General features: G+C 44.5%; 1 protein-coding gene and 2 long non-coding RNA genes across 9 annotated transcripts in view; 1 reads left to right on the top strand and 2 right to left on the bottom strand.

The window, feature by feature from the left end:
• Window positions 1-20,724, top strand: part of LOC127002026 (uncharacterized) — a 28,322-nt gene extending 7,598 nt beyond the window's left edge. For 3 of the 7 annotated variants that reach the window (XR_007755653.1, XR_007755665.1, XR_007755664.1), the window contains exons 4-11: window positions 128-298; window positions 409-630; window positions 776-1,072; window positions 1,242-2,605; window positions 9,011-9,133; window positions 15,203-15,381; window positions 18,586-18,853; window positions 19,763-20,152. Coding sequence is in view for 1 of the 7 variants with exons in the window: in XM_050867381.1 (XP_050723338.1) it covers window positions 128-298; window positions 409-630; window positions 776-1,072; window positions 1,242-1,535 (984 nt within the window). In the remaining 6 variants the exon portion in view is untranslated. Of the gene's footprint in view, window positions 1-127; window positions 299-408; window positions 631-775; window positions 1,073-1,241; window positions 6,771-9,010; window positions 9,134-15,202; window positions 15,382-18,585; window positions 18,854-19,762; window positions 20,153-20,447 lie in introns of those variants that run through there. The other 4 variants (XR_007755652.1, XR_007755650.1, XR_007755651.1 and 1 more) reach the window with 4 other exon arrangements.
• Window positions 15,722-18,579, bottom strand: LOC127002042 (uncharacterized). The gene is made up of 2 exons (XR_007755682.1): window positions 17,357-18,579; window positions 15,722-15,951 (listed from the first exon to the last, which is right to left on the bottom strand). It is a non-coding gene; the product is annotated as an uncharacterized LOC127002042 (long non-coding RNA).
• LOC127002037 (uncharacterized) overlaps window positions 20,353-25,000 on the bottom strand; it is a 5,136-nt gene continuing 488 nt past the window's right edge. Inside the window, exons 1-3 of the long non-coding RNA XR_007755675.1 lie at window positions 24,846-25,000; window positions 21,881-22,095; window positions 20,353-20,587 (exon numbers count right to left, since the gene is read on the bottom strand). The exon at window positions 24,846-25,000 is cut by the window's right edge and continues 488 nt beyond it. This is a non-coding gene — a long non-coding RNA (uncharacterized LOC127002037). The remainder of the gene's footprint in view (window positions 20,588-21,880; window positions 22,096-24,845) is intronic.

The raw sequence follows: 25,000 nt of genomic DNA, 5'->3' as shown, positions 1-25,000 counted from the left end.
GGACGAGCTAGGCTTATCCACCTTTTGTTTCTCAGCTTGATTGACACTCTTTCTTTTAACTGTTGTTGTTTTCTTCCCAGTGGGTGATGTGGGTGATTTACGTCGCATTTCAATATTTTCTCATCAGAACCGGTGTTCCGTGTACTCTTTGAGCGGCTGCGGCGGCGGGGAAGCCAAGGTGATGGGCCCCAAGTCTCAGTGGTCCCAGGATGGAATCGTGAACCCTGTGTTTGCTGGAGACCTGGATGCCACTACATGGAACCCGTCACTCAAGGAATCAATCATGACCTCCACACAGGTGAGGACACACGTCAAACTCTCTAGTAAGTTGAGTGAGCGTCTGAATGTCCAGTTTTGATATTCGAATCGATTATGGTTTGTGGCATGATTCTTTTGTTTTCGTTGTAGAATTTGTCGGGTCCGCCAGCGTCCAATGGTAAGGTGGCGCCCGATGGAGAGCATCGCGACGGGAAGGTGGGCATACAGCAGGGCGGCGGGCACAGCCACGGGCACGGCCATGGTCACGGTCACTCTCACCTGGCCATCAGTCGCCTGGGCAGCAAGAACATCGCCTCTAACTTGCGTTCTCTGCTTGTCATCCTCGCCCTCTCCTTCCACTCTGTGTTTGAGGTGAGGATTCAGATCATTACTTTCGTTCTTCGTTGTCTTTTAGTTTTTGCCCAGACCTGATGTGACAGTCCGATCACGCTCATGCACAGCCCAGTAGGATGAATTTCTAATCACTCGATTTTCTTTCCTTCTCTCGTCCTCTCAGGGGTTGGCAGTGGGGCTGCAGGAGCGGGAGGTGGACGTCTGGTATCTTCTGGGCGCCATATCAGCTCACAAGTTCGTCATCGCCTTCTGCATGGGGCTGGAGCTTCTAGCGGGTGGCACGTCGGCTGGCCTCATGGTCATATACATGGTGGTGTTCGCCTTGGTTTCTCCTCTTGGCGTCGCCTTTGGTATCCTGGTGACGGAGAACTTGGCGGTTGGCGCGAGTGGTCACCTACTGACGGTGACGATCCTGCAGGGCCTGGCGGGCGGCACCATCCTTTACGTCACATTCTTCGAGGTGAGTGTATATACATTTGCATATGTCTCCAAGGGCAATTATCTGTCATTTGTAATAAACATGGGCGGTTTACTTATCATTCTTGTCGGGTATTTGATGTTTTCATGGCTTCGTCAAGAGTATTGGAGAAAAGGAAAATGTACTGAGCCACAAACCTTCTATCCCCCAGGTCCTGGAGCGGGAGAGGGGGCGGGCCGGTGGGCGGCTTCTCAAGTTCCTCTTCGTCCTGATCGGCTTCGGTGCCATGGCGTCTCTCGAGGCCGCCGGCGGCCACAGCCACGGCCACGGCCCCGAGAACGGTCACTCCTCCGGACATGGCCACAGCCACGGACATGGACACAGCCACGGCCCCGTCCACTTACCCTCGACCACCACTGCGGCGGCCATCACTGGAGGCTTCGACGATCACGATCACCACGACCACGGCCACCACGACCACGGCCACCACGACCACGATCACTAATGGCGGTGGTGTTGGTCGTAATTCACCACCACCCAAGACGTCTTAACGATCGCCGCCAACTTTTACTCTCACCAGATTTTAATGAGTGTGTGTGTGAGATTTTAGACATGAAAGTGCAGCCGGCGACAACAACGACTTGGCGGGGAACGTTGTGGTCGTCGCGGGTGGTGGTGGTGACGGCGGCGAGACAAGCGTGTACAGTGTTGTGATAGTGGTTGTGATGTTGAGTCGTCATGCCTCTTCGCCTCATGATCAAGAGGCGGCCAAGTTGAAATATTATGTAATTTTAAGTGTGTGGTGTGTTTTAATCATCGCCTCAGTGCGTGTCAAATAACTCTTCCGTTTCGGGTTGACGGACATGAAACGATGCCTAGTACAAGATGTTGAAATATTTATTTAATGGCATTCAAGAAGTTTTATTTGGTGTGACTGAATTTTATGCCGCGTATATGTTATGGTGCTTGAATGAATGTTTTTTTATGAGTGACATTGTGGGAAAATTTGTGATTTAATAGGAATACGTGCGAGATGGTATTAAAAGGAGTACATGAAATGTCAGTGTAACTTTTTAACTATTATTATATCAAAGCTAGATAAGTTAACTGCTGTGGTAACGATAGCTTGGACAGCTCTTTCTACTTTTTTCACGTTTGTAAATCTGATGGTGCTTAACTAATTTCCAGATGAGGGTTTTAGAATCTCGGGATGCTTCGTTCTTGCGTGGTTAATTCACACAATGACGCAGAGACTTTCACATTCATAATAGCACATATCAATAATAATCAGCAATGTTCGTTTATCGGAAAAAAAATACCAAAGAATCAAACCCACAGTTTTCACATAGGAAGCAATTCATTAACTAGGTTTGAGGCTTCGGTGTTGCTTCACGGTACTCGATCTCTGACGTCATACCGGGCACGTCACCGTTTTCTTCGGATTTGATTGGCTGACGTGCCGGGGCGGGCAGGAAGAGGGATATCAGCTGGCGTGTGTGTTCAGGATTGCGGACGTGTGGTAGGGACGCTCGAGTGCCGGCCCCTCATGGCAAGACCTCGACCCGTGTGTGATCGGTAAGCTTATCACGTGTTGTACAGGCACTATTTAAGGAAGGTTCCCCAGTGACTGCAGCGGGCCACGAGTCTGCCTTGTTTGGATTTTGAGTTGCCAGCATGTGCCTCCTTGTGGTGGTTGTCTCGCGTGTCCCCGGGTCGATATGCGTAGGCGTTGTTACCTCCTCCCCACCCACGCCAGCCTTCGTGTCGGGGAACGTTCAGGTCGACTGTACTGTTTATTTTGTGCTGCTGCCGAACTCACCGTAAATGTTTGCCTTGTATTATGTGGATCAAGCCAGCGGGTATGACACGTGACTCCGGTGCGTGAACAAAGATAACCTCAAACTGTTATGCTTTTAGATTTTGAGTAAACATTGGTAATAAATTGAAATTTATCAGATAATGGTGAACTCGTTTGTCTCGGAACTCTTCAAGCCAGGTATATGGGTGATGACGGGAGCCATGGGGACTGACAACCGGATGCAGGTGTGAGTGAGTCAACCACTCACTGAACACCCGCAAGATTTAAAACACGGCCATTGTAACACCTGCGTGGCCCGCCAGGTGATCATGGTGGGGCAGGGGATGGGGGATCACAATGACTCACCCTTCACATCCCCTCAGGTGAGACATGAGTCCCGTCCGCCGCTCCGCTTGTTGATGCTCACACCGACCACCTAGGAAGTTGTTAACGAGGCTTACAAAGTTTTCCTTGACTATTTAACGCCTCGGCATTCGTCACTACACTATTGCAAGCGTCTTACCAAGTGTTGTGTGGGGCTTACTTTTTATTTATTTTTATCAGTAATGAAGTGTAGTATACGAACCTGACGAATCTCTCGCATCAGCCGCTAGATTATTTCATTTCACTGAACTTACCACAAGTAATGCAAGTTCCTGTCAGTCAAGCTCATAACATTGAAGCATGACCCATATTTCACCTGTTACATTGATCACGTGTCCTATGTTACCCAGGTTACCCAAGAGCAAGGCAGTCACATCACATCTGCTCGGCCGGTGGTCATATGTATCGTGCCTGACTTAATACGTCATTTTTATGTTCACCCCATGTGTGATCAGATAAAAAGGCTGCTCTACATTCTTGTTTCATAGATTAATGCAACGCTCTGATTGGTAATTTAACTAATGGCCGACGTGTGGCAGCTCGGGGCAGGGCTGTTTGGTGTCTGACAGGATAACCTAAATGGAAACTGGTGGTAAGGTGCTTCACACCTCAGTGCCTCGGGGGAGGGGAAATCCCGCTACTCTCTCTCTTACTTTCTTCTAGGTGCCGTTAACTCTTCCTGCAACTTGGCGATTCAGGTTTGGATGAAACGTATGCATTACTATTCCGGCAATCGATGTCAAATTTTCGAGTCGTGTAACTCGGATGTTTTTTTCTCCTCATTCCACAAACTGGAAACAATATAATATAATAAAAAATATCATTTATAGTTATGTATGCGTGCACTTGGTTTCAATTGCCAAGTAAATGTTTTTTTCACCAGAATGAGAAAGAAATCAGACTCGGTCATACGTGTAACCTGTCATTGTTTATGTAACATCATTTGTATCGTATGACACAGCCAAGGTCAGTCAACTAACGCGCTTCAGGGGGGAGCAGGAGGACATCACACTCTGGTTTGCTTGTCAGCGGGCAGCACATCATCGTTAGACTGCAGGACGGCACGAGCCAGACGGTCAGACCTTGCATGCGTCACAGCGTAGCGTGTTCAGCCGCGATTTGCAGGACAAGGTCAAGCTCTGGTTTGCATTCGTTACTTAGTTTTATTAAGTGTTGCACGCCACGCTCAGTCCCTTGATGCGTCTGTGAGAAAGAGTTAACGTTTGGTGTTAGTGGAGCGGCGTTTTGTACGACTAGAAAGTGTGTCCGATGACGGTCCGAAAGCGTAGTGTTTTAGGTTGCCCTTTTGTTTTGCGTTACGTCAGCACAGCAGTGAAAGCCGTAGGAGGGAAGGGGGGGGGGGTAAGGGAACCCAAGCGGCGCGGTGTGAAGAGGAAGTTTCAACGTAAAGAGCAGCCACGAAGCACGCGATGGGTAGCGACGAATAGCCTCAGTTTTGTCGTGGTTACGGATGGAAGAATGGTACCAGCTGAGAGAGAGAGAGAGAGAGAGAGAGAGAGAGAGAATGAATCAACCGCAAAATGAGTGTGCAACGGCGGGCGGGGGCGGGTCCATTGTTAGGCAGGTTTTTACGGTCGCCTGTTTCGTTGGTGGCTGTCCCAGGGGGTGAGTCTACGCAGTTGCCTTGAATCACGTTCCGGGCGCGGCTGCAGCGTCATAACCAGGGCCACACGAGGTCACAGAAGGGTGGAAAATGTCGCGGCACAGAGACCCAGCCGCAGAGGGATCAGGGTGGGTTGCGTGTGGGTGCAGGGGGAGGAGGAGGAGGAGGAGGAAGAGAAGAGAGGAGAGGAGAGGAGGAAGGAAGCGCATACGCCCTTTTTACTCGGAATATTCAAGGGGAGGTTCAAGGTGAAGGTATCGTGGGCACAGCAATCCAGTCTGGCCCTCTTCCCCCGTGTCCTGGCCTGAATTTTTGCTTTTTTCTCCGCTCGTGTGTGTGTGTGTGTGTGTGTGTGTGTGTGTGTGTGTGTGTGTGTTTGCAGTATCGTTGTGCCTGACATTTCTTACCCATATCAATCAGAAAAAAAAAAAAACTGTCAGGAAGGTGTTCGCTCTGCTTCCTTGTTTACAGACACGATAAACAGGAATTGTGTGTTGGATTCGCTTCGCACTTAATGCATATCTCGCTTCTGGACGTTTGTGCCAACTCAACCACGGCCATTCAGCTTAGACATGAATATTTATTTTTTTTATTTTTTTTTTATTTTACGCTATCCGGATCGATCTTGTGCGCCCTGGTGATTCATCCACTTTACTCTGCCGTAAGGGCAACATGGCACCACTTTATTTTTAGCTTTGTATTATTCTATTTTCAATTTACTCAGGATTTTTTTTCTTTTTCAGACTGCAACATTTTCTTTCTTTCACTGGTGTAGTATTTTTACAATGATATTTCGGGCTGGGATTTTATACTTTTAGTCTTCTGTGACGTAACAACAAGAAAAAAACAATTATACAGGTCATTTTTTCGGCGATTCGTATGCTATTGTAATACCGCCGCGCCGTTTTCACAGGTAGCATGCATCCGTAATCTTGTAGTGAGTGGAAGCCTCTCGCCCGTGCGCTCGATTCCTGCGACAAAAGTTTCCTTAGCCTTTTATGTAGAGAAGTGTGCCAGCTCCTGTGTGTGTGTGTGTGTGTGTGTGTGTGTGTGTGTGTTGGCGTGGCTGTAAACCAGTGTTTTTCTTTGGCGGTATGCCGCGTCGAGTACTGTGTGTTTAGGGTGAGAGGCGAAGGGTGCGTGGGGTGATTATCGGATAGTGTACGGAGAGAGAGAGAGAGAGAGAGAGAGAGAGAGAGAGAGAGAGAGAGAGAGAGCTGTGTTAGCTGCAGTCTGGCAATGAGAAAGAAAAAGTGTACTTGTCAGTTATTTTTTTTTTTTTTCGCTACACCTTTAACTTCCTGTCTCGGGGTGAGAGAGAGAGAGAGAGAGAGAGAGAGAGAGAGAGAGAGAGATTGTATGTAGACTGTATGTGTGCGTGCGGGTTGTAATATCCACCTTAAACTTAGGGTCAATGTTAGTCGAGAAAGCCTTTGCCTTAACTCCCTTTAGGTTCTCTGCACGGCTTGTCCCGCGCCGACCAGAGGCTGTACCGGCGCATCTCCCCGCCTCGCCACGTCGACAATAACGTGTGATTCATGTAATTACTTATTTTGCCATAGAGACAGCCAGGCGGATCCCTCAGACCGTGAAGGCTGTTACACACACACACACACACACACACACACACACACACACACACACACACACACACACACACACACACACACACACACAGTCACGCACTCGCTCACTGAAACGGGACCAAGCTTTGACCGAGTTTTTCATTTTTTTTTTTATTATTGTTACCTCTTGACATTTTCCCCTTCTATAGGCAGTCATATACAAGGCAGCATGGCATTATTTTTATACGTATATTTAGAAGGAGAAAGTGTATGGTCAAACTTTCTCCATTGTAAGTATTTTAACGGCTCTGTATGCCAAGACTGATGCTGTTAATATTATTTTGTATAAATAAAATCATAATTAAAGTATTGCGTCTTTCAGTGTCTTTTGAAGTGTTAGATTTATACCCTTTATAACGATATTCGAAAAGTAATTATATGCTGAACGTGACTGAAGAATTCCTCCATATTTTTTAACACACACACACACACACACACATGTACACACCGCTCCGGTAGCTCAATCGGCTAGAGCGCCGCGCTGCAAGGCTTCACGGCCAAACAGGCAGCGGTTCGAGCCCCGTTCAGGCCGGATTCTTTCCGTTGACAAGGAGTGGTTACTCCCCCCTTGAGCAAGGGGGATGGGGTGTGTGGTGTGTGAGGACCTGGCAGTACCCAGAGATCGACAAGAATGAGCACTTGCTCACGTCGTGAGGGTACATAAGAACATAAGAACGTAGGAGTCTGCAAGAGGCCGGTAGGCCTGTACAAGGCAGCTCATTTGAACCTAAGCTCCCGTGTTTCTAACCCCACCTAATATCGCTGTCCATGAATTTATCTAATCTATTTTTGAATGTGACAATTGTATTGGCACTCACCACATTGCTGCTAAGCCTATTCCACTCATCCATAACCCTGTTAGTAAACCAATTTTTGCCTATGTCCCTGTTGAATCTGAATTTATCCAGTTTAAACCCATTACTACGTGTCCTACCCGGTTCTCCTACCAACAAAACCTTATGAATATCCCCCTTATTAAAGCCCTTCATCCATTTATAAACCTCGATCATGTCTCTACGCAACCTTCGCCTTTCTAGAGAATGCAAGTTTAACTGTTTGAGTCTTTCCTCGTATGGCAAGTTTCTTAAACCCTGAATCATCTTAGTCATCCTCTTCTGCACCGATTCTAACATTTTGATATCCATTCTATAGTAAGATGACCAGAACTGAACCGCATAGTCAAGATGAAGTCTAACTAATGCTAAATATATATTTTGTGGAAGACTTCGGCGCTTCTGTTGCTTACGCTCCTTGAAATAAATCCCAGTACCCTATTTGCTCGATTTCTAGCTTGAATGCATTATGCCCTTGGACGGAGATCAGAGCTCACTAAGACCCTTAAATCTCTCTCGCACCCAGACCTGCTTATGAGTGTCATTTAAGCAATAGTTATGAGAGGGGTTGTTCCTACCTACACTCAGAATACTGCACTTCCCTACATTAAACTCCATCTGCCATTTATCCGCCCAGTCATACAATCTGTTTAGTTCACACACACACACACACACACACACACGTATTTTTTTTTTTACCTCACTAAACCTCTTCGTTTTTCAGTCCTATACAATTTACACGTTCTGGGTTTATTAAGAAACTTATAGATGGTCACACGCTGAACATTGTTAGATTTTGGCGTCAAGAAACGATGAGGACTACATTTTTCATGGGGAGAATGACACTACCGACGAGAGGAGTATAACCATAAAGTTTTGGTGTCAAGGAACAATGGGGGCTATATTTATGCATGGAAAGTGACAGTACCGACGAGAGGACTGTAACCTAAATAGAACCCTTTCACCAATCTTGCTTACATAATAAGGTTTGCTCGAGATGAAACATGCTTCCTTCCAGAGACAATGCACGGCAGGAAAAGACAACAATGGCGCTGCTTTAATAAACTTTCCACTCGGAGGGAAATACACACACACACACACACACACAGAGTAATTAGGCAACGTTGCATACACAATGAGCAATTTCCGACGGACTCCACGTACAGGATCAGGTATTTCTTCTAATTATATCATTATTATTATTTTCATTATTATTATTATTATTATTATTATTATTATTATTATTATTATTATTATTATTATTATTATTATTATTATCATCTTCATCAGTCATTGTGTGTGTGTGTTCAAATGCTTTATGGTCGGTCGTTGGACAGAGCCATCAACTCTCTTCCTCTTTCTTTTATCTTCCTGCCGGCCAGTGTTTTGGAGGACTGTAATTCTTCCTCAAGGTTTATGATCACAGTTCTTGCCCGTTTCCTCCTTCTTCCCGGAAACATTCTTCATAAACCTCCAAACAACATTGCCGGGCCCGCAGGCACGTCCAGAGGAGCCTGGTTTGTTTTTATTTCCATCCGCTTTCTTTACATCTTTACTGGCGTGTAAACAAGAATAAGGTTATTGTTTCTTCTGTTTTAAAGGGCACAGTAATTTAGCATCATTAATCTATTTATTCCCAGAGGTTGTAGTAGCTCTAACAACTGAGCGTTTGTATTTCCTATTTCATCGCTATTGTTTTCTTCCCGCTTCCCACAGGTTCATGGCCGGGTGGTCGGGTCCGCTGCCCTCAGGTAACCCGCCATCCACCGCTGCCCTGGGTGTTGCGTTCCCTCACTCCGGACCTAATGAGGGACGTGCCTGCAGGGTCTATCCTCGTAGGTAAGCCAGCCTCGGTGTGTGTGTGTGTGTGTGTGTGTGTGTGTGTGTGTGTGTGTGTGTGTGTGTGTGTGTGTGTGTGTGTTAGTTTGTCACAGTAATAAATTAAATGATTACATCTTGGAAATATGAAAAGTGAAAATAACTTTGCTAATCACATCATAAAGTCGAGCCAGAGGTCAGTGAGGCTGCGTCCTTGTGCCTCGCTCCCCGTGTTCCTTGTCTATTCCGCGGTTGTGACGTATAACAAGACCATTAACAATCATTATAAATACATTAGCCTTTCTAAATGATTCTTAAACTGATAGCTGCTCCGGTGGATTGGAAACAAACGAGGTCATAAAAGATCCGACCAGTGACATGCGAAAGGAATCTAACACCATTGGGGGTATCTTCGTGTTATGGATTTTGGGAACATCGCGTCGAACTGAGAAGCCATTTAATCCATCAAGACTGAGGGACCGTAATAACCCCAACATACATCTGTTTATTTATTCAATTTCACTTAATTCGATTCCATATTCAATTGCATATTCATTTCGTTTTCATTCCATTTTCCTGTCAAGAGCAGCATCACGGAGGCGGGCTGATGGTACACTTGCACGGGTCGTATGTGGGCCGCGCCGTCCGCACCTGGCCTCTTTACCTTGATCAGCACAGAGGTTCCAGCAGCCCCCGAGGGAAGCGTTCTGATTTCAAAGCCTCGGTGCCGGGCTGGGGCGGAGAGCAACGTGATTCCCAACGAAGTATTGACTGAAGTAATGATCCGCGGACCAGCCCACATTCCCTCACACGTGATTTTTAAGTTTGTTGTCATGGAGCTAAACCCAACTCTCTCTTCGTGGATGTGTTTTTGTCCCGTCCTCTGCCTCTTTCTTTTCCTATTTCTCTTATTTATTCTCCTTCTCCTCCCCTTTCTAAACTCTCCTTCTCGTGATCTTCCCCTATGCCTCGTTCTTCTCCTTAATCGCCTCACAGTTAAAAGCATCGAGCAACATTGAAAGGGGATAGTAAATTTGCATTCCTGTTAACAATGAGATGTTTGTTTGCCTCTGAACACCTGCCGCGGCCCGTGATTACCGTGGGAAACTCGAGGCCCCTTTTTCCTCTGTTCTCATCCTCCCTCCCCCCCGACATCCGCCTCCTTTGCCTCTCTACCCTTTCTCCTATTTATTCCTTCCCTTCCCTTTCTCTTTCCCTCTCCCTTTCAACCCTTCCTACCTTTGCGTATATCCTCCCTCTCTCTCACTCCTTCTCCCTCCCCTTACCTTCTTACCCTTTCTCCCTGAACCCAATCATTCTTTTCCCAAATCTATCTTTTCTTCCCTCCTTTCCTTCCTCCTCCTTTCCCGCTTACCTTCATCTTCCTTTGCCCCTTACTTTCATCTTCCTTTCCCCCGTCCTTCTTCTTCCTTTCTCCTTTCCTTCCTCCTCCTTTCCCGCTTATCTTCCTTTCCTCTTTACCTTCATCTTTCTTTTCTCTTTCGTCCCATCCCAGCCCCCTTCTCCCTTGCCTTCCTCCCTCAGCTCCCATCCTTCCTCATCCCGGACGTATAGGAAGTGCCTCAGGAGTGACTAAAGTGTACAGTAACAGATTCGTTCTCCCGCCGCCGGAAGTGAGACAGATTCTTTAATAAAAGGGGCGACGTCAGATGCGGCGAGGTGCTATTGAATTGAATTTAGTGTTGTTGTGGGCATTGTTTGTTGTTGTTGTTCGTCATATCCTTCTTCTTTTTCTTCTTTTCCTTTTCTTCTTTTCCTTTTCTTCTTCTTTTCCTTCTTCTTCTTCTTTTCCTTCTTCGTTCGTTTCCTTTTTCTTCTTATTTTCCTTCTCCGTTCGTTTCGTTCTTCTTCTTCTTTTCCTTCTTCGTTCGTTTCCTTTTTCTTCTTATTTTCCTTCTCCGTTCGTTTCGTTCTTCTTCTTCTTTTCCTTCTTCGTTCGTTTCCTTCTTCTTCTTCTTTTCCTCCTTCGTTCGTTTCCTTTTTCTTCTTATTTTCCTTCTCCGTTCGTTTCGTTCTTCTTCTTATTTTCCTTCTTCGTTCGTTTCCTTCTTCTTCTTCTTTTCCTTCTTCGTTCGTTTCCTTTTTCTTCTTATTTTCCTTCTCCGTTCGTTTCGTTCTTCTTCTTCTTCTTTTCCTTCTTCGTTCGTTTCCTTCTTCTTCTTCCTAGGATGGAATAGGAGTCTGTTTATCGATTCGTGATGGTTGTGGCGAGATAAACATAAAAACGAACAAGTGAATAAATAAATAGTAATCTAAATTCCTCGGGTGGTGACGAAAAGGTCCAACTAAACCTAAACGTGTGAGGGAGCAGGCGCAGTGGTTATGATGTAAGGTCGGAGTAGAAAGGAGAATCGTACGTCTTGTGATGTTAAGAGGTGGGATAGTCTGAGGGATCAAGGACAGAGGAAATGTGGCGGTGGTGATGGTCGTGATGGGGGATAATGGGGCTGGTGACGGAGGTGAATATATGACGGTAGTGGTGGCGATGGGGTGATGGAGGTGAATGTGACGGTGGTGGTGATGGAGGTGGTGATGGAGGTAGGTTGTGGTGATAGTGGTGGGAGTGTAGGAAAAGTTTCAACAGTCTTTTCAAGCACACACACACACACACACACACACACACACACACACACACACACACACACACACACACACACACGAAAAAAAAAAACCCCCCAGCAGCAAGAAGCGGTTAGTAAATCACTCATGGCCTTCACAGTCAGTCAACAACACTTCAAAAAAAAAAAAAAGTGTATTCGTATGTAAGAATCAGTAAAACAAAATTAAGACTTCATATTTATACCCGTCAGCTGGTCTCTTGGTAATCAAAATTGAGCAACAGAACACAAGCCAGCGCAACATAAGCAACACAAACAGCTCCAGGTAAACGCAACACTCACTCCTCTTCTTGCCGGTGTTACTCATGCTCGTGGTTGACCTCGAGCCGCAGACAATCATGGCGGGGGGAGACGAGCGGGAATATTTCTTGTTAGTCCTACCTCTGGAACTTCCTGGAGGGGTGGAGGGCAGGGAGGAAGGGAAGTGAGGAAAGAGGCTGCTTTGGTGGGAGGATGAGTATCTCTCTCTCTCTCTCTCTCTCTCTCTCTCTCTCTCTCTCTCTCTCTCTCTCTCTCTCTCTCTCTCTCTCTCTCTCTCTCTCTCTCTCTCTCTCTCTCAACAATACATCGAGAGGTCGCAGTGTTTTAACGAATCAAAAAAACCGGATGTGAAACGATGTCCGAATGCATTATTTACAGCAGGAAGCGGAAATGGAGGGAGGTAGGGAGAATATGAGGGAGGGAGAAGGAGATAGGGAGGAAAGGACAGAGGGAGGGAGGGAGTGTGGGAGGGTGGGAAGGTGATGGCAAGGCAGACTCCCGTATACTTGCGTCGGCTGCCCTGTCCTTTTTCTCTGCTAAATGTAAATACTGTGATGTACGACGGCGAAAAGCAGGAGAGAGAGAGAGAGAGAGAGAGAGAGAGAGGAGAAAAACAGGAAAAGAATGCTGGCGTGAAAGTTGCCGCCCGCGTAGAACCTTGAAATGAGAACCCCACAAGCCTCATATGCGTCCTCTGCCGCCCATGATTCTCTCTCTCTCTCTCTCTCTCTCTCTCTCTCTCTCTCTCTCTCTCTCTCTCTCTCTCTCTCCACTTCCTCGTTCCCTTCCCGCAAGTGTGATGGGAAGTTGTAAGTGGTTTCGGGGTAAAGGAAAACGATTTGTGCATTGATGGTTTATAGTAAAGGAAGGAAGGATGGAGGGGGGGAGGGGGAGAAAAGGAAGGGTGGCACTCCGGCGTACACCTCACCGCTGCGTCACACACACACACACAAAAAAAAAAAAAAAAAAAAAAGTGGTATACAAGTCTTATATTAGGAAACCACATTATCTCTCTCTCTCTCTCTCTCTCTCTCTCTCTCTCTCTCTCTCTCTCTCTCTCTCTCTCTCTCTCTCTCTCTCTCTCTCTCTCTCTCTCTCTCTCTCTCTCTCTCTCTCTCTCTCTCTCTCTCTCTCTCTCTCTCTCTCTCTCTCTCTCTCTCTCTCTCTCTCTCCAATGAGGCGTCGCTTCCCTACATTGAAGTACTGACTGTTTAGGAAGAGGAAAAGAAGGGGAGAAGGGTAAGGGATGCACAGTTGAATACGACCATCTGAATCTTCTCTTCTTCCGTCGCCCCCCCTCCACCACCACCAGATCAGTATTGAGTGAATGGAGCAGATGGATTGATAACCATATAGGCAGACAATACAGAGGATCAGATAGACGGACAATAGTGCGGACGGAAGAGAAACCTGATAGGAAGAAACATGCAAGCAAGAGACAGGTTTTGGCGTCTCATTTTGGCAAACATTGGACTTCCCGCAACCCCTCCCCAGGTTCTTTTCCCTTCCAGTAGTTCCGCGAATCATCCCCACCTGTGTTTGTCCTCATACCTGGGCAGGGGAAGGGCAGGGAGAAGCAGGCAGTGGGGGGAAGCGCGATAGCCATTTTTACAGGAGTCGCCCGCGGAATTCCCAATCGTAAAGCGTCGACATATCTTCTCTTATAAAGGTGACACGTGGGAGCTTCTTATTCCCGCCACGTAACTCACCTCCCGATCAGAATACATAATTATTAGGAAGGCTTATTTTTTTGTTGGCGTGTCGAAAGGTGACTAGGGATGATTGATGGTTCGTTTTCGTTAGGTGATAGTTTTAGCGGGCGAGAGGTATATATTATCCTGTAGCGAACACCTTTTTTCCTCCTATTTTTTTTTCCCGCGTGTCGCCTAAAGTGGCTCCGCGTCCTGTTAGGCGGTAGTCAGCTGTGTTTTGTCTAGATGTCGCAAGGTTCTCACACCCGGCGACTGACCTGCGCAGCAACTTTTAATTATATTGTTTAACTAAGAATATAGACAATAGTTGAATAGAATCGTACCGAGTGTCCTCATCACCCCAATTTTTTTTTTTTTTTTTTTTTACAGGAAAGAAGTCCGTTCAAGGGCATAAAAAAAGGAAACAAATATGAAAAAAAAGCCCGCTAGTTACTGCGTCTTTGTTAGTAGCGTTGCGTCTTCAGTGGTTGGACGTTATGCATTTTGATGAAGCTTTCTTAAGAGTTGCAGTGCGCGCCAGTCATTACATAAGGTCTGCGTCCTTTATAAAGACATCCGGAAATACCTTTTGATTATATAGAAATTAAAAAAAAAACGTTAATAATAAATATGCAGGAATCGTATATTATTGTTCATGATAAAAATGTTGGTATCACTTAAAATACAAATGTAGAAATCGTAAATAACAAATAAGTAGGAATTGTGTTTAATACAAATGCAAGAATAGTGACTTAACACGTGGAAGGAGATATACAAGCTGACAACCATCCATGCCCCCCAGACACTGCCCCCCCCCCCCTCTCTCTCTCTCTCTCTCTCTCTCTCTCTCTCTCTCTCCCACACCGAGGAAATAATATATGTTTGTCGTTTTAACTTCCCAGACGCAGGAAGACACCCTTGGGAGCAAGAAGACCGCCATGAAAAAGCTCGTTCAGGTAGAATAATACTCATTTTTGCATTTACTTCCACGCGTCCCCCACTGTTTCCTTCCCATCCCATTGTTTTGTCTCGGAACCGCAGGGCTGATTTGCATCTCACTCCATAACGATCCATGTGAGTCACCGTGTGTGTCTACGAATACAAACATCCACTATTATAACCGTGTATGTATGATAGCCATGTATACAGTCTTGAGTAAAGTGAGTCGCAGTTATTCTCGTTTAAGAAGTGGATTTCTTTCCTACTCGTATTTGGCCAAGGAGTGTGAAAGGGGAAGCGGAAACTTTCTCCTGCATCAAACCGGATTGCAATTTAGGTTACAGGTGAAATGTTCCTGGAATATGACGTCAGCAACACCGTGACTGTCTGAAGGTGAAGTAAAGTTTTCCTACTTACTTGACTGGCACTGTGCCACGCCCGATACATTTGAGATCGGGGGTGTGCCGCGTGATTAGTTTTTCAGCAGGCCACACACCAGCTTTACCCAATAAACAGGTTAGCTACTCCACAAAAACTCATCCCATACTTTTTCATCCCAGATCCCGTGGAAGGACGCCAATTGACGCCCTTGATGGTGGGCGATGACACCGGGAAACTGGACACCGCTGGACATTTCTTACCTCAACCAAGGCACTGTAGGACTCTTGAACCTGAGCACCGACTGAAAGAAGACAAGCCGTGCACTAGAGGTTAGGGCGCAAAGGGATGAACACTAAGGGTAAGGATATCACGAGATGGACACAGAGGAAAAGTTAAGAGATACACAATAGGAGTAATGACAGCTCAGTGGGGATTGACACTGAGGGTAAGGCTAAAAGGGGAGAATAATATAAAAAAGTGAGTTACAAAGAGATGCAATGTATACAGATAGGAAGCTCTTAAGAAACCATTTATTTCTACCGCTTTGTGTCGCTGAACGTTAAATTTTCTGCGTAGTAGTTCACAGCGACGTGGGAGAAGGAGGAAGGGATGAGGGATAACGGGGAGACTGGAAGTGAAGGCCAGCAGGGCAGAAAGAGCAAGGAAGTAAAATGGAGTCTAAAGTAACTTGACGAGAATGCATATTACGTGTCTTTATTTGTATGCCCCATTCACTGATTTGGCTGATGATGAGCTAGAAACATGTATATAAGATGTAAGGGGTTCTGTAGAGGCCGAGAAACAAGCAGTAGTGAGGGACGAGTATATTGTGCGGGAGGTATGCGCAGGACTTTTCGTGTGGGTGCATCCTGGTGGTGAGGCTGCACTTAGACAACAGCCGCGGCGTCTGGGGGTGGCTGCAGGTGGTCTGGAAGGGAAAATTGCCTTGGTCGAGTTGTCCTTGTTTCACTTACTCTTCTTTGCCCCCGTCCTCTTCTTTTTCCTCTCTCTCTCTCTCTCTCTCTCTCTCTCTCTACACACACACCGTCTTGCTTCGCGGGCCAATTCCATTAATATTCTCTCAAGAAAATCACGAAAAAATAAAATCTCGGTATAATTGCTAAATACACGTGTTTCCCCTTCCTAGATAATTACTTTAATGTATGAACTTTGCTTTAAATATCTCAGGCGCTGACCAACTTAACCTTTCCCCACTCCCCTTCCCTACCACCCAACCCTCCCGTGCCAAAGAAGGAACATACAATTACCTTCACTTCTTGCTAATTCCTAACGGACACTTAAACACAAATTGCATTACATGATTACCACTTTACCGTTCGGACCCTCATCGACTCGACTCCCTTCCTTCGCCTAAACCTTTCTTTTTCTCTGTACCCAGTCTTCCGATACTTAGACCCGCATTATCAACCACTCTTGGGATTACACACCCACACTTAATAAGGTTTTCGTAGAGGTTGTGGGTACTTTCATGGGTAGTTTTATTAGCCTAGTAATAGTTTGACTAGGCTTCCGCACCTGAGAACTCTACTATAATAATCTCCTTTGTGGCCTTTGAAAATATTTGTGGTTAGAGCCGAAAGCGTTGAGAATATTAGTCTCCCCCCCCCCCCCTTTTTTTTTTAATCCAGGGTATAGTACGAAGAGGAAGTGGGTTAATTAGTGTTGAAGGTACAGGTGGGGGAATAGGAGACAGTAGGAGTGTATCTGTATCCGTATCTTTCTATCTATCTGTCTATCTTTGCATCTATCTATCTGTATATATATTCTCTCTTATCCTCTTTCTCACATATTTATTCCTTGATTTTCTCTATAATATTCTTTTAATTCTTCTGTATATTGTTAGTTACAGTTCTCCCTTCTCCTGCTGCCCAATCCCTCACCCCCCATAGCTAGGTAGCGCACAAAAAAAGCCATGCAAATCAACTGGGCGTTTAGTGTTTTTGACCCTCACTAAAAAAAAAAAAATGCAAAGATAATCGGACGTTTCAGTAGGCTTATATCCTTTTCTTAATTAAAAGCTTGGCTATCGGCATAGCTACATAAAAACTTCGGTGACTGCATTAATACAACACTAGGAAAGAAAACCTCCGTAAACACTAATAGTTGCAAATCACTAATACGTTCCATTGCGTTATGTTTTTTATAAAGTTTTTCAACCCCGTAACAGACTGCGCAAGGAAAGAAAGAAAAAAAAAAGGATTTCATATTTTTTTCATCCCCTATCATCACCCATTGTTAGCTAGGACATAAGTCAATCTAAAGACGTAATTTTGTTGTCATACGAGTCACTTGAGCTCAATCTATTGCCTTACCGGAACTACAGTGGGCTTTAACTTGTTGCATTGTCTTCCATAAACTTGTAGGAGCCCGGGTCAGGTGGAGTACATGCCCCATTGCTTCCACGAGGGGGCGGGTTGATGGCTGACAAGGGTACCGCCAGATGGATCAAGTGGATAATGGTCGCAGCTGCATGGAAGTTCTTCGTAAATATGGAGGCACGAACCCTTGTGTGTTGCCTCAATTGCGCGAGCGTCTCTCCCTCGCTTCCTGCTCTGAAGTATCATACGTCTGTTCATTACAGCCCCAGTTGTTCCCCTCTGCCCGGAGTATGATACAACGCCTCACGGAGTTTCATTTATTTTTTGTATCTATTTATCCTTTTGTTTTGAGAAGGAGGCAGCTCAGGGGCGAAGCGGAGATAGAAAAAACTCCACCGGTAGTGATTTACGTCCGTAGCGTCGGGTGTCTGGCTACCTACTCCCTGTAAATGTAATGCTTGTGTACTGTACTAACATGGCTTAAGTAAATTAGGCTTTTGCACTCCATCTTCCGGGGTCTAGGTGTACATGATCATTTTCTAGTGCATAATTGGAAGAGTGTATTCAGTATATGTAGTTACCTAGTTTCAAATAACAGTCGTTGGAATGTTTGTCCTGCCGTCAATCACGAGTCGTCCATGTTTGCAATTCGATGGAGTTCAGAACACACTCAATTCAGTTTTGTTCCTCGGGTGTTGCTTATACGCCTGTACTTCACCCTCCTGCCCCTTGCTTCTCCTCGTCCCTATTCCATGTGATACTTTAATGACACTCGATAATAACCACACAAAGACATCACCTCATCCAGTATTAGTTAAGTGATATTTGCTGTGAGGATACGAACCAAATACCTCGTTGGTTAATTGTATTTTGCGCTGAACCATCCGAAAATCTTGGGTCATGAGTGTTTGCTTGTTTGTTCTTTATTTTTGAAAGCCAAGAAGTATAGATAATCGAGATATTTGTGTAAACTTAAGTGATGGAGTTTATTTTGAGTCCATATCTTTGCTTTAATTAGAACTAATACGAAACTCTGGCGACGTGATTATCAGTTTAAAGAATGTAACGACAGTAAATGCTTTTCTGAATTTGGATCTCCACCAACTAAAATATTATTACCATGTCCTCTGCCATGCCCGCATTGTAAACTGGAAGAAGGATTTAATTAATTTCTATCAGCCTACATGTAATATATAAGTAATTAGAACAATCCATTATTCAAGTGGTTCAGGAGTCTCGAACCGTCTGAACCTGTGAACACCTTCCTCTTGGGTTCGTGGTGGCCAGTGGCAGTGGCGAGCGAGACAGCGGGGCGTTGGGGTCACCTGGAGCTGTTACTCTCTACCCTGGCTGCCGGCGGATAACCCTCAGCGACGCCAGCAGGAGGCAAGACGGAGGACGCAGGGGTCATGTAGTCTACCCTCACTTCCGTTGATGGCAGGGGAGGAGGAGAAAAGGCAATAGAAAGGCAACAGCTTCTTCCCAACGATGGTAAGTGATGATTTAACGTAACTGTTCATCCACTGTGCATATTTGATTGGAATTAAGGGTCACTCCTAAGCATTTCGCCGTCCATCCACGCAATGACAAGGCTTCCGTGGGAGTTTTGAGTGTTTCTATGGGTATTATGGGTAGTACAATTAACCTAAAAACTCATTAAACCTGCTTAATCTTCCTTTCGGTCTTCGGAAATTGTTGATGTTGAGGCGGAAGCTTCTGAGAGACCAACCTCAGATAGACAAGGATATGCAAGTTATTCACTTGCTTCATTGTTGATTAGAAGTAACTATAAATAATTGGCACGAGTATTTTGTATATATTGATTATTGAGCCGGTTGAGATGTAGGTATATGGTTGACAGCGGCTATTCTCGTAACATTTGTTCTTGATAATTTTGTTGCTTGGATTGTTGAGTCAGTGGTAAATTCTAGACTTTGCTACAGCTTTCAAGTCAACCCATTTTTACGTTGTAACGATGTTTGCTGCCGTGACGCAAGTGGTGCCCGTCCACCGCCCTAGCCATTGTTTTACGGCGGAATAAATGAGAACTTGTTCGGATCTGTTAGTTTGGAGCATGAAACAGCTCAATGACATCTATTAGATCACCATTTAATTGCTTGACTGGCCATTGTCCTAATGTCAAGATTTTAAGAAATTTTATATTGCATATTCAACTTATCGTGCAGATGAAGTATTGCATTGGGTAACTTGCTTATCAATCAAGGAAATGGGTGGGGTGCAATTGGTTTTCTTGGCTTCATTATCAAGCTCTCAGATTACATGCAACCTGATGTTTTAAAGTAATCCAGAGGTTTAGTAAATCTAATTAGGTTTATACAAAAGTGATGGACACCTATCTGCAGAATGCTGGACTAAATAACTTCATTCTTTTTCTTTCAGGGAGTTCCTGTGAAGGACTGAAGATAAAAGTGCAGCCCTGTGCCCTGCTGTTGCCTCCTTTTTCCCAAGATCCTCGATGCTGCAGAGCAGTTATATTAATCAAAAAGATCCTCCAAAAAGACTACTGAAGGAGGCTCAAGTCTAGCCTTGCATTGGTGTGGATTTTGTCGGCTTGTCACCTAAGTGTTCTGCAATGTGTTCTATCTGTTGTGCATTATTTTCTAAAACCATTTTGTTGCAGATTTAACAGGATTAGGATACTGCTAAGCTGCACACCACTTCTTCACACTTCCAAGTCTAATCTCCTTCCCTCTCATCTTATTTTTTAGTCTTTGTTGTTCTTGCACCAATATACCATGTCAAGATGAGAAATTAAATATTTCAGTAGCAGCTATTAAGTTTCAATTAATCACAGGTGGGTTCTAATATTGCACTATTTCAGTAGCAGCTATTAAGTTTCAATTGATCACAGGTGGGTTCTAATATTGCACTATTTCAGTAGCAGCTATTAAGTTTCAATTAATCACAGGAGTCAATAATACTTCAAAGAGTCTCCGGAGAAAGGTGTGAGAATATGATTTAAAAAAAACTGTAGTCCCTTAATTTTTATTATCTTCCAGACATGGTAAGTAGGGTTCACAGTTTACTTGAAACTTTTAACATCACCAATTTTCTTTTCAAGAAGAGTCCCTGTAGCCTGGCAGACAGCCAAGGGGGTATCTTGCCACTGTGTGCTGGGGAAATCTCCAAGGGAAGTGCAGCTGGCGTTCTGGAATGATGCTTCCCGAGAGGGCACAACGTTTTGGAGGGTTGCGACACCCTCTTCTGAAAGCAAGAGGCAAACATTAAACTCAATGTTCCTGCTCCCTCATCAATCCATCTCAGCACTGCATATTCTAAATAACTTAGATATGTTCTGTCTAATTTAGTGTATCTATTCAATAAACATTCTGATGTGGAGACTCCTCTTGTTTGATTTAAGAGAAATTATTCCTGTCTGTCTCCACAGCCTCTTTTAGGTAGTTATGACTTGAAGTATACTTCATATGGAGCATTTTATGACTGCCAATCCTGTTCTGTTCGAACTAAATTTCGCACAAGCGGTAAGCCCATCAATGGGCAGACCGCTCGCCTGTGCTCGACGACACTGCTCGATCGTGTGGACGGGCCAGAGTGGCAACCTTGGGAAAATCCCATAATGTGCATCAGGGGTTTATCGAATCATTAAAAGCCAAGTAATTATAAAAACATAAGTCTGAAAGAGGCCGGTGAACCTATACAAAACAGCATCTAACTCCGCCATCCATAAAATTTTCTAATCTTTTCTAGAATGTGTATATCATATTGCATTTAGGATTGATTTATATTACAAAAATGTTATCAGCTATTCTTTCATCATTGATTAAGGTTGTGCATAAACATATGATTTAATAATGGAGAAAGGTAACTTTTATTTTTTAGGTTCATTTGATTATTGATTTTCACCCCAAATCATAAAACTGACTCTACATTGATTCCTCATATCAGAAAAAAATATGTAAAAAAACATCATGTGAATGCTAATTTGATGGTTTAAAAGCTATTCACCCCTGTCATCCGAGGTGGCCATTTATGATTTATGCACAATACAGGATTTCCCCAAGGTTGCCAATGTGGTAACTTTGCAAATTTTTTTTTTTTATAGACCTACATTAATAAAAAACAATAATTTTTCACAAAAACAAGGTCCCTATCCTGTAACAGATTTTAAAATTAACCAATACAAAAGCCTGAAAGTAGTAGGAAGCAAAAATTGTAATAGGTTATACAGTAAAGGGATGGAATGTAATAGGTTATACAGTAAAGGGATGGAATAAGTAAGTGAGAGAAATAAAAACCTGACGGAGATGATGTCCCAGAATACAAGTGAGATCAAGGGGGCAAGACAAGTCATTATAAGGGGAGGAAGGGATATATGTGAGCAGCATCTAGTCCAAATGGCCATAAAAGCAGTCTCTATTGAATACACAGTGTACAGCATCCAAGCAGAATCACCAGTAATGGGCAGGGAAGGGATATTCATTGCATGTGATCACTAAGAGAGGAATAATGAGAAGGGAAGATCTAGGTAGTACTTACACATGGTTGTGGAGTGATGGCTGTACAGTCTCTCTTTACCACTATTTCAGTCATGCCATCTGAGCAGGTGATGGTGGGGGTTACCCTGGTGATAGTATTGGCAGTGCCTCCAGGGCGATGCTGCTGGCCACGGTGGAAGAAGTGGTGGCATTTTGTTCCTCATCTCCATGTTCAGTGAGACCTGTGGTCCTCCTCATGTCTGCTGTTGCATTCATCTGTAGCAATAAAGTATGTTAATAAATTGTTACTTCAGATATTATTTCCAAGACAGGTTATTCATGTCAATGTAGGGCTGGTGCCTGAGCCAACTGCTAGTATGGTAGTTCAAGACTGGTTTTATTTAATGTGCCCATATCTTGTTTCCTACCTTATGAAAGACTCTTCTATTCTTTTACAAAGCTTCAACTCTCTTGGAAAATAGTAGAATATAAACAAATATATGAAATAATCCATATATGCAGACCACCACAACTAGCAGCCACCTAGCTGCCTCTGTGAGACTGCATACCACCCATGGCAAATTATGCAAACATTAACACATTACTGAATGAAATAAATGTGTTGCTTGTTATTTTATTGTCATTACAATGGGCAAAACAATTTTTTTCTGGTAGTTTTCTACATTAATTTGACATCTATTTTTCTTTGAAATTACAAATATCTCTGGAGGGTGGAAGGGAGTGTATGCTGGAAACTAGTGATTTCAGGGGAAAATGTCTTTTAGATTCATTCAAAACATAATAAGCTATTAAAGAGATAGTATTGTTAAAAAACAGAGCATTAACAAAACCAATCTTAACCCGAGAACGTCGGCAGACCCTTTTCAGGGCTTTCACGAGTCGTGGCTGTGGTACGGTGGACCCTAAAAAGGGCTCGCCATAAAACACCTAACTGGAGCTAATTGTAGGCGGTGGCGGCATAATGCAACCCACCATGAATGCCCTAGGTCATTGCAGTGGGTGAGTGATCTTGAGGTGGGCTTTTTTGTCATAGGTGGTGCTGTAAGGTCATGGCATACTGAATTAGCTATCCAAACAGTAATCACTTGTCAAATTCTCTATAGTAGACAACAATTGACTCTCAGCTAGATGCCACGCATCACGAGACTGTTTATTTTGTAACAAACACCACCCAAAAAGAATGGAGTTTGAGTAAAAGTAAATATTTTTGATGGCTTTATGGTTATGAGAGTACTACTCTGATGTACGTTCCATGCTCTTTTCTGAGTCTGAAAATGCCCATGGCTTTAGTAAGCTTATTGAGAGGGATATTTGTTTCTATGTTACTCGAGATGGAAGGGTAATATCTGGAATTTTAATTTTCTTATCTATGGTAGCTAAAGTCTTTGAGTTCATCATATGGGAGGTAAATGTAAATAGTTATAAGAAACACAAAGTGGACTCCATTTGCATAGAATTGCCACATTGCTTCAGGCATACAGGATTTTCTGTGAATCTTGCATTGGAGAGGAGGTTGTGGGGGTTGAGAAGAAGGTTGTGGAGATTAAGGAGGCTGTGGAGGTTAAAGATGAAGTTGTGGAGGCTAATTGAACACAGAGATGAATAAAGGCACACTAGCACACACATACACACCCTGATAGCTCAGTCGGTGTCAGTGCGCTGCCAGGTTTCACGGTCTGACAGGCGGAGGTTCAAGCCCCAATCAGGCCGTTTTTTTTTCCGCTGACTAGGAGTGGTTACTGTTCCCCCAAGATCGTTGAAGGCAGGGAATAAGCATAACTTGAAGAGGCATAACTCGAAAAGTAGACATTTGTGATGGAAATGAGGTACAAAATCATGGCTAAAGATTCGTTTTAGTACCGTGCCAGTATCTCATTATCTACTTTATGAAACATCACTATCTCTTCATATATCTTTTCTACAAACCTTCAACAGTCATGGAAATGCTTTCAAAATCCAATTCAAGAACTTTTTTTTTACTCTTGAAAATAGGGGATAATGTTTACGAAAGCGTCACCTCCTCCGGTGCTGGCTGCGGTGACGGTGGTGCTGCTGCCGCCGCAAAATAGCTCGCAGAGGGTTTAGAATGATGGAGCATATTTAAACTACTCCAACTGAACTTTATGACCTGCTAACGGGGGGGGCTGTGCCCCCCTTGACACCCCCCTTCTAACCAGGGTCCGGTGGGGTATTTCTGTCATGCCCTGGGAGTTTATTTTCTCTTTTTCTATTTTCCTACATGTCCTCTGCGTGTATCGAAACACACGAGAAATTAATCAAGAAGATGTGAGGGTATTCGCCGGCTGCCTGGGATTGAACCCGCGACCAACGTAATGGGAGAGCCACTCCTTACCGAGTTGGCCAAAGAGGTACCCCACTGGTTAAGTGGGTTATGGGAGGCTCGTTCATCAGGCATAGTCGGCGCACTACATTTCTTGCAACACCGGCTGCACTGCCACCGCGGCTGTTGCTACAACAAACCTGTTATTTTTTATGCAAATACCGCGAATCTTATCATGGAGCATGAATATAATCAAACCCAACCTTAGCTAACCTTACCTAACCTAATAAAACCCTGTGCGAGCTATTTTGCGGTGGTGGCGGCACCACCGTCGCCGTGGCCAGCACCACTGTCACCGCAGCCAGCACCAGAGGAGGCGACGTGCTTTCTTAAACATTATCCCCTATTTTCAAGAGAAAAAAAAAAGTCCTTGAATTGGATTTTGAAAGCGTTTCCATGACTGTTGAAGGTTTGTAGAAAAGATATATGAAGAGCTACTGATGTTTCATAAGGTAGGTAATGAGATACTGGCACAGTACTAAAACGAATCTTAACCAAATCATGCAATTCACTACATCTCTCACCAGAAAAATATGGGGATCAGGTAAGAAAATCGTTGGTTGGGTGAAACTGTAAATTGTACAGTCTGCAATAGGCTGGTTGGCCAATAGAAGACAGCTCTTGTACACCTGCCACCACTTATCTTCCCTACCAATGAACTCACCTGTCCTTTCCTTGGTGGTGGGTGGCGGCAGGACCTACAGGGGAGGATGTCCGCCACTGCAGGAGGAAGTGTTCTTGGGTTCTTCTTCTTCAGTGTTTTAGGCGGCTGGTCAGGCCATGGGACCACGGCCTCTGTAGCTCCAGCAGTCCAGGGGT

Source organism: Eriocheir sinensis, chromosome 2 (assembly GCF_024679095.1).
Source record: "Eriocheir sinensis breed Jianghai 21 chromosome 2, ASM2467909v1, whole genome shotgun sequence".
NCBI classification, from domain to species: domain Eukaryota; kingdom Metazoa; phylum Arthropoda; class Malacostraca; order Decapoda; family Varunidae; genus Eriocheir; species Eriocheir sinensis.
The sequence above is the reverse complement of the archived record's forward strand: the minus strand, read 5'-3'. Positions and strand labels throughout refer to the sequence as shown.